Source organism: Rattus norvegicus, chromosome 3 (genome assembly GCF_021556685.1).
Source record: "Rattus norvegicus strain SHRSP/BbbUtx chromosome 3, alternate assembly SHRSP_T2T, whole genome shotgun sequence".
In the NCBI taxonomy this organism is placed as follows: Eukaryota; Metazoa; Chordata; class Mammalia; order Rodentia; family Muridae; genus Rattus; species Rattus norvegicus.
The window spans coordinates 99,034,999-99,049,751 of NC_141536.1; the positions used below are offsets into that span (position 1 = coordinate 99,034,999).

At 43.5% G+C, this 14,753-nt stretch overlaps 1 protein-coding gene across 3 annotated transcripts in view; it reads right to left on the reverse strand.

Annotated features, from left to right (window-relative positions):
* The window catches only part of Ryr3 (ryanodine receptor 3), a 553,860-nt gene that overhangs the window by 135,497 nt on the left and 403,610 nt on the right, over positions 1-14,753 (reverse strand). For all 3 annotated transcript variants that reach the window (XR_015684544.1, XR_015684543.1, XM_087655160.1), the window contains exons 44-48: positions 13,598-13,778; positions 12,581-12,689; positions 10,685-10,805; positions 6,541-6,710; positions 3,432-3,652 (exon numbers count right to left, since the gene is read on the reverse strand). Coding sequence is in view for 1 of the 3 variants with exons in the window: in XM_087655160.1 (XP_087511286.1) it covers positions 3,432-3,652; positions 6,541-6,710; positions 10,685-10,805; positions 12,581-12,689; positions 13,598-13,778 (802 nt within the window). In the remaining 2 variants the exon portion in view is untranslated. The remainder of the gene's footprint in view (positions 1-3,431; positions 3,653-6,540; positions 6,711-10,684; positions 10,806-12,580; positions 12,690-13,597; positions 13,779-14,753) is intronic.

Genomic DNA, 14,753 nt, shown 5'->3' on the forward strand with positions numbered 1-14,753 from the left:
ACCAGCCAGGAAGGAGCCTCAATTGAGAAAATTCCTCTATAAGATGGGCTGTGGGCAAGCCTGTGGGAGATTTTCTTAATTATCTGCCCAATGTGGGTGGGGCCATCCCTGGGCTGTGGTCCTGGATCCTATAGGAAAGCAGGCTGAGCAAGCCATGAGGAGCAAGCCAGGAAGCAGCACTCCTCCATGGCCTCTGCATGGACACCTGCCTCCGGGTTTCTGCTCTGCTCCTGTTCGGACTGTCTTCACTGAACAGTCATATTGGAAGTGTAAGCCAAACAAACCCTTTCCTAACCAACCTGGCTTCTGGTCATGGTGTTTCATTGCAGCCATAGAACCCTAACCAAGGCACTGACTTATTACAAATATATAATAAAATACCTAGTTACGATCAATCTGCCTGTTATACTGGAGCTTAAGTTGGGAGAAGAGTTGAACACTCTTTCCTGAACTACAGAGACAGAGTGTGGAGCCTCATTTCAGGTCAATGTAAACTTCTACTTGCCCCAAACTCTGGTTTCTTTGAAGGTACACCTATTTCTGACCGGTCACACGAACCTGGCTTTTCTATTTGGAGTTAATTCCGAGATACTGGGTGTCTTTCTTGATGCGGCTCTAATCTGAGGTCAGCTTCAGCTAAAGTTAGACCAAGGACAGCAGCAGCTCTTCCTGTAGGTACTGCATTGATGCTGACAGGGAGGATCTGTTCTGTAGTCTCACCTAGTCCCATTGTCTCCACTGAGGAGAGATGTGGAGGCCCACACCAGTAAGAAATGCAGCCGGACTTCTTCCTTTTGAGGTGGCAAAGCAGATAACTCCAAACTCCACATTCAGTGGATCAGTGTGTCTACAAAGCTTTGACTATCTTGCAAGACTATGGCCATCGTATTTAATGTAATTATTTACCAATGGTCCCAACCTTAGGATGAATGAAGTAGTCAGTGTGGCAGCGTACAATTCTGGAAGGGGATTGTCTTAGGACTTCTGTTGCTGCAGTGAGACACGATGACCACAAAGCAATCTGGGGAAGAAAGGGTTAATTTGGCTTGCACTTCCATATTGCTGTTTATCAGGGAAGGAAGTCAGGACAGGGACTCAAACAAGGCAGAACCTGGAGGCAGAAGCTGATGCAGAGGCGATGAAGGGCGCTGCTTCCTGGTTGTTTCCCATGGCTTACTCGGTCTGTTTTTATATAGAAACCAGGACCACCATTCCAGGGATGGCACCACCCACATTGCACTGGGCCCTCATCAATCACTAATTTAAAAAATACCCTACAGATGGATCTTACTGAAACATTTTCTCAGTTGAGGTTCCTTCCTTTCAGACGATTTTAGGTTTTGTCAAATTGACATAAGACCAGCCTGCACAATATATTGGAAAAGCCGTTTTGAGCCTTGAGTCTCTGCCAACTTCTAACCCTATAACTTCTCATGTTAGACAAATAGTACTTTGTGGTGAAGTCTCTGGGCTTTAGAAGGCTACAGAGAGAGAGAATGCAGGTTAACTTTGCTAAAACATCTTTATGACAGCTTTTATATTCGAAATGTACTAGGCTGTTCCTTACACATTTTAAAATTTATTTGTGCCTATTTTAGAGTCACAAAAAGATGGAGAGGAAGACAGAGTTCCCACAGGCCCCTTCTATGCCCACTTGTACGATCTCATCCTTTGCCCATTGCCAATGTTCCCCACAAGGACATTTCATTGGCTACAACAGAGAAGCCTACAGGGATACAGCAGCAGCAGCAAAGTCCAAAGTTTAAACCGGGGCTCATTCTCTGTGATGGACAGTGTGTGAGTCTGGACAAATGAACAATGACATAGCTTTACCAGCATAGATGACACAGTATATTTTCCATTGTCCCCAAACTTCCCGGTGCTCCATGTCTTTTCCCAGAACTTCTGGAAATCACCAATAATTTTACTAGCTCAAAGGCTTTTGCAAAAGCTTCCCCAAATGTCTTGTATCTAGAATCTTATAACAGAAGCCTTTTGAAACGACTTTCTCTGGCTTAGAAATACACATTCTCCATTTCTTATTGTGGCTTAATAGTACTTTTTAGTACTGAGTAATATTTCGTTTCCTGGACTTACCATAGTTTTTTTGTTTTTTAATCCACTGAATTTCTGAAGGCTATCTTGGTTGTTTTAAGCTTTGTTAATGATGACTAACATGATATAAAAATCAGGTTTTTCTATAATAGAATGTATTTATGCTTTATATAATGTATACAATGATATAAGTATATAAGTTTTTATGTGCTATAAGCTATCAAATAATTTGAGTAAACACAAGGAATATGATTGTTGAAATTACAGTTTTGGGAGAAACTGCCACGTTGTCTGACAAAGTAGATACACTATTTTGTATTCCCATCAGCGGTGAGAGTCTTGGCTGCCCCACATCAGCCAGCATTTGTATCATTCTCATTACAAAGAGTCTAATAGGTAAGTCACAATATCACCTATTTGAGATTGCCTTTTCCTTGATGTTTGAATGAAGAACAATTTCTTCTAGCTATCATGAGCTTTCTAATGCATGCATCTGGGACATATGTCATTAACAAGAACTAGGAGTGATGTCCCTCTGGCCCCTAAAATGGGAGCCTGTTGACCATTTCACTAGTAATTCTCAAGCACAGCTGCATATCATTAATAGGACCAATTATTCAAGGAGCTCAACGCTAACACCGGATTCCATCCCTCAGGATTTTGAATCCTGGGGCTGGGATATGGAACTGGGATATTTTTCTAGGGTCGCGGAAAGTGATCCTAACTCATAGCCTAGCAGGGAAACTAATGGCTTAAAGCAGGAGGTTGGGATCCCAGGCCAGGGTGTGATGCTAGTTACTCAAAAGCACTACATCCTTTGTCCTTGCAGACTTGATACAGATTCCCAAGGTTCTTTGCTGCTTTTGATATCTGTGTACACTGGCAAAAGCTATTATTGTCTTTTTTCCCCACTGTGACCAGATCCTTTTGCTTAAGTCTTGGGAAACCTGGAGGTGGACTGTTTTGATTTACATGTAGAGTCTTGTTTCTGTGTAAAAGTTATCTCTTTTAGATAGTGGAGAAATCTCTCTGGGTTTCATTGCAGAACTAGATAATTAGTCCATCATAGAAATAATTCAGGCACAAAAGACATCAGTTTTCCTAGTTTTTCACCAGGAATGGGTAAATCCTGAAAAGTACTCTTCCCTTCCTCGTAATGAGAGGTAATTACACAGCAGATCATGTGACCAAGCACATTCAAAGAGAAATGGTCGTCTGGGTATGTGACAAAGGCTGAGTAGTGGCCTCAGACTTTACAACCGGTTTCATGATGCATTATTCTATGATAGAATTACATACTGCCTAACCGTGACAACATAAATGCATTCGGCAAGGATACTTATGCACAAGTAAAAACCACAGGAGGGCACACTTACTTGCAAATGGCTAGCAAACATTCTTCTATGGTGTCCCTCTGTGCCTTGGTGAGGGACCGTCCTTTGGAAAGTCTGTATATTGTCTGCAGTGTAGAGTCGATCAGAGAAGTACAGTGCTCTGTCCCAGAAAAGAGAGGGGCGCATCTAGTAAGGAGCGGGAGCACAGCCGAACATAAATACCTATTCAGTGCCAGCGCGGCCTCTGTGGTGCTGAGGGACACCTGAGAAAGGGAACGGGGGCATCGGTTAACCTCTGAGAAAGCAGCCCATTGAGCCTGCACATGGAGCTCCATGCAAGGTCAGGGAAACTTACACATTGCTCTAGTCACAGCCTACCAGGAGAGGCAAAAGCCAATGTGCTTGCAGGTACGTACTGGCAGAGCCAGGGGAGAAAAACACACAGGCATCCTATCATCCTGGAAGGAGATATTTAACCTGTCCTCCTTCTGAATGCTGGGAATGGATGTAGTTTACAACCTGGTGGTCCTTTTTGATATGATGAGACACACCCAGCCCACGCCCCCCAGAATTTGTTTTACTTATCCCAGACCCTTTCCCTTTAAATCTTGAGCATGGCTTGTAGGCCTTAAAACTCATCCTTGTGAGAGCTGTCATTCGTACTTTACCACATCCTAAGTGACTTCTGTGTTATCTTAGGGCCAGGCCAAATCCTGACTTTGGCAGGCACAATATTTACCTCAGTCACTCTCCCCACCCTTATCGTGAGCATTTGCTTCTAAAGCAAAAAGGACCCACCTAACAGATGAAGCCATATGTACTTTGGAAAGAGCTTCAATGCAAACATGTCTTAAACGTCACTGTACTCATGGGGCTGAGTAATTGCTATATGATTCCCCCCCCCAAAATTGTGATATGTTTAAATATCACACAAATAAACAAGCTGAGGTCAGACATCTTGACGTCTTGGCCCAGCCCGGGGTTACCTAAATTGGGCTAAACTGAGTTTCACTCTTTCCTCACCTGGACCCTCCCCCGTATACCTACTCATTACTGTTTCTCATTTAAATGAAAATAAAAAGAGATTAGTCCCCACCCCCAGAACAAAGCAAGCATATAAAGATGGCTGCTTAGTGAATGGTCGCAAAGAAGATTACTAAACTTTCACTACAATCAATTGATGGGTCGTTTAACCCAGCATCCTTGGTATTTGAATTTCCAGGTTCTGAGCTATTGCACAATCACTCCGGATTTATCTTGTATTTGTTACCTTATAGGAGTCTCACATATCTTCTTTTATTTAAGGTTAATAAATGGTTATAGACTGCCACGTCCCTCAAATTCACCAGCTTTACAAAGAGAGAGTAGATCTCTGACGCCCACTAGTCACTTTGTCAGTACCATGAGCAGCTCACAACCGGATAAATGATCTGAGCGTTGACCTCACTAAAGGGAACCCGACAGTCCATGAGGAGCACAAAAAAGGAACAGAAATCTGGGTCTTTTCTAAAGCCCTGGTAGAGTCTTTGCTAACAATGTTCCTCTTTGTAAACGTAGACGGACAAGCTGAATTAAAGGAAGAGCCATTCAGTGGCACTAAATATAGCCAAAGCGTGACTCACGTCACTGTTGAAAACCCAAGGACTCAACAGAAGTCTGGAGACCCACAGAGAAAATAATGTCATTATTTCCTGCAATTATCACAGCTATTATCTCTGAACGGACATTCCCTGCAACTTATGATTTCAAAAACTGTTCTCTTTGAACCCTCCACATTTCTGGGTATTGGTATTAATTATCAGAAATTTGTCTTCTGGAGGCATTGGTAACCACACTGGAAAAAACAGCTCCATTTCCGTTTATCACTTTCGGAGACAGTGTAGTTAAAATGAGGGAGGCTCCGATTCCTGTGGCTTGACGGTTCTCAGATGAGGCACTGAACAGAAAAACCTCTTTTTTTTGGGGGGGGTAAGATGATGATCTGGCAAGCATATGATCTAACAGCAGATGCTGGAATAGAATTTGCTGTTTGAATTACAAAAAAAAATTTAAATACTTTAATCAGAAAACTTGGAAGTCCACAAATTTTAAAAGTTTTTTAAAACCTAGAGATTTATAGAAAATCTCCAAGCAAAAGTAATGGTAGGTGGGGCACGGTGAAGATCTAAAAATATCCTATGGCTCTGACGCCTTCATTGATAGACTGTTCCTCATTTTTATGCCCTGTCTCCATGAATTAAGGAATCTGGGTTCTGCCAGCTGACTCCTCACCCCAAAGCTTGCAATTCTCACTACTGGACACCAGATGGCACCCATGAGAAGACGAAGTGCAAATAAGCATATAAGTTTTTTTTTTTGGAATTAAGCTGATCCTTGTGTCCTCACTTCTCACTTCCAGCAAGACACAGATATGACAGTTGGCATTTCTTATCTTATGGTCAGACACTTCTTGTCTTGATGCCTGTGGATGCTGGATTTCTTTATCCCAGCTTTGATTTCCAACTGTGTGGTTGCCTTTGGCCTCTTGTACTGACCTCTGCCATACCTCTGGCTATAGACTATCCTTCCTGGTGGTCAGTGCATGAGAAAAAATAAGTGAGAATGAAGAATATTTCTGGCTTGAAATGCCTCCATCCAACCTTTTGCATAAGCAACAGAACCATATTCATATACATATGTGTATATATATGTGTGTACATATATATATATACATATATATATATTCTTTTGGGGGACCTTTGGTGACACTCATAACTGGTTTAAACAGGATTTAGATAACAGAAAATTGCTATTAGTGCCTGATGGGTAACACGGATGCTATGAAAACATTCTATGATGAATATCATAGTGGTTACCTGTTCCATTTCCTTAAGAAATATTGCCCCAGGGTTTGAGATACTGTGGAGGCTGGATTGTGAGAAACTTCAATTGAAGGGATTGGACAGAAAATTAAGGCCAGATTTACCTGCATATACATTTTTAGGCCAATACATGACAATCTTCCAGTTTTGAGTATCTCTGTTTTTCTCATTCTCAAGCAGGATATTAAATTATGATCATCAGGAGGTAGAAAATATTTGTTCCTATGTCCAATGAAACTAATTTAACCATGAGGGAATTCCCTTCCACCCTCTTTATTTTAGCTACTTACTGTATCTAGAGATGCAGAAGCTCGTAAATCGGGTAAAAACCCAACTTCCAGCAAGTGGAGCAGAAAAGTTTGATCTTTAATGCCATAAACACGGTCCAAGAACAGCACCATGGGTGCTTTGTGGTCAGGACAGAAGTTGGCCGCCATGTCTGGCTCGCTGACGGACCCATCTGAAAAACAGAGCACGTCATTTCCTGTTTCTGCAGTTTGAAACGCAGCATAGAACGTGTCTGTCCACTGCGCATTGAGTGTTAGAGCAACAGGAAGTAAGAACCAAGCAGGAAGCTGCTTAAGCAAGGATAGGAGAAGCAACTGTCAAATCTCTGTGAGCCAGTTATTGAACAAGTCTGTTATTAAACGTTTAAACTTACACGAAGTAGATTGTTTTAAAAGGTAACTCACAGTCATTGTTCACTAATTTCTAATTTTACTGTAAATTCTTTTTTTTTTTTTTTATTAACTTGAGTATTTCTTATATACATTTCGAGTGTTATTCCCTTTCCCGGTTTCCGGGCAAACATCCCCCTCCCCCCTCCCCTTCCTTATGGGTGTTCCCTTCCCAACCCTCCCCCCATTGCCGCCCTCCCCCCATAGACTAGTTCACTGGGGGTTCAGTCTTAGCAGGACCCAGGGCTTCCCCTTCCACTGGTGCTCTTACTAGGATATTCATTGCTACCTATGGGGTCAGAGTCCAGGGTCAGTCCATGTATAGTCTTTAGGTAGTGGCTTAGTCCCTGGAAGCTCTGGTTGCTTGGCATTGTTGTACTTTTGGGGTCTCGAGCCCCTTCAAGCTCTTCCAGTTCTTTCTCTGATTCCTTCAACAGGGGACCTATTCTCAGTTCAGTGGTTTGCTGCTGGCATTCGCCTCTGTATTTGCTGTATTCTGGCTGTGTCTCTCAGGAGCGATCTACATCCGGCTCCTGTCGGTCTGCACTTCTTTGCTTCATCCATCTTGTCTAATTGGGTGGCTGTATATGTATGGGCCACATGTGGGGCAGGCTCTGAATGGGTGTTCCTTCAGTCTCTGTTTTAATCTTTGCCTCTCCCTTCCCTGCCAAGGGTATTCTTTTTCCTCATTTAAAGAAGGAGTGAAGCATTCACATTTTGATCATCCGTCTTGAGTTTCGTTTGTTCTAGGGATCTAGGGTAATTCAAGCATTTGGGCCAATAGCCACTTATCAATGAGTGCATACCATGTATGTCTTTCTGTGATTGGGTTAGCTCACTCAGGATGATATTTTCCAGTTCCAACCATTTGCCTACGAATTTCATAAACTCGTTGTTTTTGATAGCTGAGTAATATTCCATTGTGTAGATGTACCACATTCTCTGTATCCATTCCTCTGTTGAAGGGCATCTGGGTTCTTTCCATTTTCTGGCTATTATAAATAAGGCTGCGATGAACATAGTGGAGCACGTGTCTCTTTTATATGTTGAGGCATCTTTTGGGTATATGCCCAAGAGAGGTATAGCTGGATCCTCAGGCAGTTCAATGTCCAATTTTCTGAGGAACCTCCAGACTGATTTCCAGAATGGTTTTACCAGTCTGCAATCCCACCAACAATGGAGGAGTGTTCCTCTTTCTCCACATCCTCGCCAGCATCTGCTGTCACCTGAGTTTTTGATCTTAGCCAATCGCACTGGTGTGAGGTGAAATCTCAGGGTTGTTTTGATTTGCATTTCCCTTATGACTAAAGATGTTGAACATTTCTTTAGGTGTTTCTCAGCCATTCGGCATTCCTCAGCTGTGAATTCTTTGTTTAGCTCTGAACCCCATTTTTAATAGGGTTATTTGTTTCCCTGCGGTCTAACTTCTTGAGTTCCTTGTATATTTTGGATATAAGGCCTCTATCTGTTGTAGGATTGGTAAAGATCTTTTCCCAATCTGTTGGTTGCCGTTTTGTCCTAACCACAGTGTCCTTTGCCTTACAGAAGCTTTGCAGTTTTATGAGATTGTAAATTCTAATCAGTTATTTGTATCAGCTGTAATTTATCGATCGAAAACACAACACAGTGGTGGTAGGCTTTATGCCTTCTCTTTCTGTGTTCTATGATACCGCATTGGCAGCATGGAGTCGCCTACGGTGAGGATATCTATCCTAAAAAAGGGGAAAACTGGAGGAAATCAAGCTTGAGCTACTGTTCTTTGGTGGATGATGTAGGAATGTGAGTGGCCAAACGGTGAGAAAGTGGATACAATTTCCTAACAGGTCACGTCTGTGGTCATCATATCAGAGCACAGCGCAAACTGGCAAGCACTCCTTCAGTGTCTGCTTTAGGCAATACTTAGATGAAGTCTGCCCGTCATCTTAGTCTTATTGAATAAAAAGAAAGTGAGAGAAAAAAGCCAAAAAAAAAAAAAAAAAAAAAAAAAAAAAGCAAAGCTGGCTCAGGGATGAAGCGAGGGATCCACAGAGAAAATAAACTCGATAAGCCTGGAGAATAAAAAGAATTTTTAGGGAGGATAAAAACCAGCTTTGTCTCTTCAGTCTCACACAAAAAACTAGGAAAGAGAACCCTCACATGACCAAGATGTGCAGCATGTGCAGTGCTGTACTCGAGCAGACTTCCTAAGGCATCTCAGAAGCCATAGGGCTGAGGTGCTGTCTGTCCTAGGGCCTCCTTCTGCCAAGAAGTCTGTGTGGACTGCTAAGACAGAAGGGTGCCCATGCAGCCTCTCATCCCTCAGCACAAGGAAGACTGGGAGCTGAATGTCTGAGGCTAACTTGCGCCCTTGCACAGCTGTGGTACTTTGATGAATATTGTTTCTGTGAGATTGAGCAAGTATTCTGTGCTCAAAGAAAGCACCACATCACTGGGAAACATGGCAGTTAACATCTGTTTTCTCAGACACACTATTATTTCACTGTGCTTTGTGAAGTTATAAAAGTGGCAAAAATTCTAGAACATTTTAAAAAATATGTATTGTGGTGGTTTGCATAGGACTGACCGACCCCTTATAGACTTTTTCAATCGGGTAACTCTGTTTTTCTCTTTCTCAAGCAGTTCATTAAAATATGGTCATCATGTAGGCAGAAAATATTTGTTCCTATGTCCAATGTTACTAATTTAACCATAAGGGGAATTCAGAAGTGTTTGATTGCTTGGCCCACAGGGAGTGGCATTATTAGAATGTGTGGCCTTATTGAAGAAGTAGGTGTGGCCTTATTGAAGAAGTAGGTGTGGCCTTATTGAAGAAGTAGGTGTGGTTTTATTGAAGAAGTAGGTGTGGCCTTATTGAAGAAGTAGGTGTGGCCTTATTGAAGAAGTAGGTGTGGCCTTATTGAAGAAGTAGGTGTAGCTTTATTGAAGAAGTAGGAGTGGCCTTATTGAAGAAGTAGGTGTGGCCTTATTGAAGAAGTAGGTGTGGCCTTATTGAAGAAGTAGGTGTGGCCTTATTGAAGTAGGTGTGCAATATTGGAGCAAGTATGTCACTGTGGAGCAGCTGGCTTTGAGGTCTCAGGCCATGCTTAGTGGCCTAGTCTCTTTCTGCTCCCTGGGGGATCAAGCTGTAGAACTCTCAGTTCCTTCTCCAGCACCATGTCTGCCTGCATGCCTCCATGTTTCCCACCACGAAGATCATGGGACAAACCTCTGAAACTGTAAGCCAGCCCCAATTAAATATTGTCCTTTATAAGAGTTGACATGATCACGCTATCTCTTTACAGCAATAGAAACCCTGACTAAGGCAAGTATTCTACAGTAATTCCTGTATTTATTGTCGGAGAGCCCCCATTCTGTAAGTTTGAAGATGTTCCATGGAATGGCAGTTTGGGAAGCCCTCTGACAGCCAGACTCATCCTATCCTTTCAAATCTATCATGTACCCGAAGAGAAGGCAGAGTCAAGCCATGCTGAGGGCTGCTCATTTTACCACCTCTCAGAAAGTTAGAGTGGTCCCTGATCCCAGAATGGTAAGGTGTATCTGTACCCAACGACCAAAGATTTGGCCATCTTGACACAGGGAAGCAGATGACAGAGGAGCTAGGTGAGGCCTACAAAAAATTCACCACTGGAAAAAGAACAGGGCCTTTCCCTCGGGCAGCCTGCACTGTGATCTGGCAGTGGCCTCTCTGAAGGCACATGTCCTGCTGTTGAGCGGGCAAGTGTTAGAGGGCAGGCTCAGCCCAAAGTTGCTTCCCTACCTTTGTTTAGGGAGGGCAGCTTCAGGGGAATGCTGATGATTCCAACCAGGTCTTCTGTGGGGACCAGGGAGCGCAGGATGGACCGGATCCGGATGGCTTCCCCTTTGCCTGTTTGGATGAGCTGTCACACAGGAAAGAGATTAGACAGATGAGGCCTCCACACCTGCCACACTGCACCCCTCCCCACCCCTCACCCCAACCTAAGGCAGGAGAATGGTCTTATCAGCAAGGTTGTATTTCTGAATTCCCTAACTGCTACTGATACTTGTGGCCACAGGGAAAGAGAAACCATCCCTTGATTTACTATAAGTTGACCACAGCCACACTCTTTCTTCAGTGAGGCTAAAAGCCTCAGCAGTTAACTCAGCAGGAGCCTTCGCAGGCCTGTCAGTCCTGACAGTGCATCTGCTACACTGGAGTTCGGTATTGTAGCAGATGAGAAAATGACTTACAGATATCAGTTTCTCCTGAACTTGAAGAATGTTGGGTGTGGGCAAGAAGAGTACAGAGATTCTAAGAGACAGTTTGAGTGTTTCGTTGGAGTTATCCCAAAGAAGATAGGTTCATTTATACACATACTAACTAGCTGAGCTGCATGTACACAGGTATCAAGAGGTCTCCCAAGAGAGGGCAGTGGACCTTCTGCTGAAAAGTAACATCCGGGAACTGAGGACCAGATCAGCCCAGGTGGGCCGATGGATTTTGAGACATGGAGCTCAGTGGCCCCAGAGAAAGATGCATTCTATGCTCCTACTCTGCCTGACACCTCCCATTCTTGCGACTGTCAGTGATGGTGCAGCTTACACCTTTCTGTCTGCGGAGAAGGGCCCAGGGAGGGATGCTGAGAAGGTGTGTGTGTGTGTGTGTGTGTGTGTGTGTGTGTGTGTGTGTGTGTGTGTAGTATGTTAGGGCAGGGAGGTTGTAGGCAGAAAGGAAGGTATTTATTTCTTCTTTAGGCAGGCTCGTGAGTTACCTTTCATGCGCTGTCATTTTTGAGAACATGCCAGCTATGTAACTTTCTTCCAGAAGTGATACAGAAGTGATCAAGAGAATTAGAGCAGGAACAAAAGGGGCCTGGCACTTCTCCTATGCTGTAGGGCACCCTGCTGCTTCCCTGCCTTCCTTCTCAGTTCCTTTCTTTCATTAAAGTAACTGAAATATAAAGAGAGGCTGATGGGGTAGGGCTGGTACATCATAGAAGGAACCGGAATCCTAGTAATTCTGACAAGCTTCCAAAGCCAAGATTTAGATTTTCCTTCCATAAGAAGATCAACTATTTCCTCTCAATTCCAGTGTATGGTTGTATATGAAAAGCCACCAAATAACCCATCAGCAGAGGTGAAAAATGGAAGGGAATGTACACTTTTAGGTCAAAACTGGAGGTCTAAGAAGATACCACATCAGACAGAACCACCTTTGTGTGTGTGCCTGTGAAACTCCCAACTGTTTTCCTAGAGACCAAAGCCATGGATATCAAGACAGGATTTCCCACACAGAGTGTCCCTGGGGTACTCATGAGGTCACAATGGTATGGTAAAAAACCAGGTTAGCTACATTTTGACCAAGCTGAGGCACATGGAAGACTCATTTTGGAAGGCTTTAAACAAAATATATAGAGATTATATCCAGATAGTACCAAAGGTCTGTCTGTCTGTCTGTCTCTCTCTCTCTCGCTCGCTCGCTCGCTCGCTCTCCCCCCTCTCCCTCTCTCCCTTTCTCGTTTTCTCTCTTAGAATGTGGCCCAATGAGGAAAGTACTTTGGTGTTAGCTAAAAGTAATCTAGAGAGAAGCTTATTAGTAAATCCCAGACCCAAATGAAGAAACTACATTTAGGGCTTCCTTGGAGTCCTTGATTCAGAATCCTTAAAACTGCTGTCAGGAAGCTCTGTCACTTACATGCATTTCAGGAGCACATCGGCCTAATAGATCGATAAGCGCTGAATAAAATGACATAATTGCATTGCCCATGTGCACAATCTCTTCCTCCTCTTCATCGTCCTGTGTGCTGAAGAGAAAGAATCAACATGGGGAAGGCGTGTGAGAGACTGCCTTGCTTAGAGTCAGGCACTTCTTAAAAAGAACACCTCATTCTGGTTGAACAAACTTTCCTCACAACTTTTCCCTTCTGGTTTTATCCAGTAAGCTCAGAGGGGCCCATGCTACTCTGGCGTCCCATGAACTTTGAAACATGAATTTAGATGCTATCCACTATTCATCCCCTCTTCATCTTTGTGTATGCACAGAAAGCCGGCTGGACAAGGAGTCAGGATAGCTGTGTTAGCATGCTGGCTTTGGGATTAACAAGCTGTATTTCTTTGGTTCTTAGTTTTACCTCAGGTTATATGAGAAAGTTGAGATGAATGTATTTTGAGATCTCCGTGATCATCTCTCAGAGCTGATGACGAAGGGGAAAGGAAAGCCAACTGGCTGGTGAGTCAACTCCACTGGGTTACACACAGTCTGTAGACTATGGGGTATAAACTAGATAAAGGAAGGCAAATGGCTACTGGACATGGTAGGGGGGAAGTAACAAGGCAATCAGATACCGCACCCACTAGACTCTGAACCTTTAAATTCCACAACCATCTGCAAGGAATCCAAATACTCAGAACACTTTCCTGAGTGGTGCTCCTGAGGCAATGATGGAGGCAAGTGTTGTGAAGGCTTTGCCACCTCAGTGGTTTGCGGGCTGTGCTGAGTGGTGGAAATGGAAGAAGCTGCTACTGATCCCTCAGCTCAAGGACAAGTCAAAACAACCACAGGCCTGACAAAGTGTGATTTTTAAGCGGTTTAACCACCATAAAACATCTGCTCTTTCTACCAGGCCAAGTTACTGATCCCACCCTAGCACTTCACCAACTGACAGTATTTGGCAGCCCACCAACTGTACACATGCTGGAGTAATTCACTTACACTTCCGTCTTGTAACCCTGGGAAGGAAGGTCGAGGGCAGGGCTCTCTGAGATCTTAATGGCACCCTGCATAGCTGCCAGCAGTCCGTTCCCTCCTTCACCCCTCAGAGCTGGACCAAAGCACTCGGGACGTCTGATGAGCAACTTGACCACAACACTGGCATTTTCCTCCACACTTTCACCTGAGGGAGAGAGAGGTCCGGTGTCCTTCCCTCCGGAAAGGACAACCTGGAAGTTATTTGTAGCAGATGAGCTGGGAGAGCAGTGTTTCATTTGCTTTGCCACCTATTAATATGATAAGGAAAGAGTGGTGAAGGAAAGGTGACCTCTGATAAACGAGGCCAGATCTATTCATTACAGAATTGACCACTGTGGAATAGAATCTTGGTCTTCAGCTCAGGATCTTTTTTTCTCTAACCTCTGGGATGACCCTACCATGTTGAGGCCCTTGGAGGGCACATATACCACTCAGTCTCCTGCTAACAAGGTCATTTACAAGTGGCTTGCAGACAAAAGAGCTTCATATCTTACTAAGCATTGAGGAGTTAACACTTGGCCTCCTTCCTTGAGTAGTAAGAAGATAACTAAGCCATCATGCCACAGCTCATCTGGGGGAAATGATAACATAGCTCTTTACTCGGTGACTCTCATGGAGTTAAACACATGTCCCAGAACAATCTGAATTTATAGGACTAATTTCATGATATCAGAAGTCTTTGATTGAGATGAAGAATCTGCTGGATAAATTTTTCTGGTAATAGCTCAGAGGAAAGGCACAGGGCAGAGCACTCTGTGCTCTCTTTGCATTTTTTCTTTGGAGAAACTAAGGATGAGCTGGCCAGTGACAAAGGAAAAGGAACAGTTAGGACGGGGGAGCTGCCGAGTCTCAAAAACCATTTACATTCCAAAGTGGAGTTACAGCTTGTTTAAGCAATTTATAAAACATACCTTCTTTCTCCGGTGAAAACCTAGTTTATGTTCGAGAATGTGATCCCTGAGCCAGACTCAAATGCATGTTTTTTCAAAAATGCGTATTACATGAAGCCTAAATAAAAATGTTTTTCTTCAAAACCATTAAGTATTTCTTGGGTGGTAAACTGTTAGAGAGTGAGCATTTGGATAGCTATGGAGTTTTCTCTTTTCTTCTTGGTTTTTCA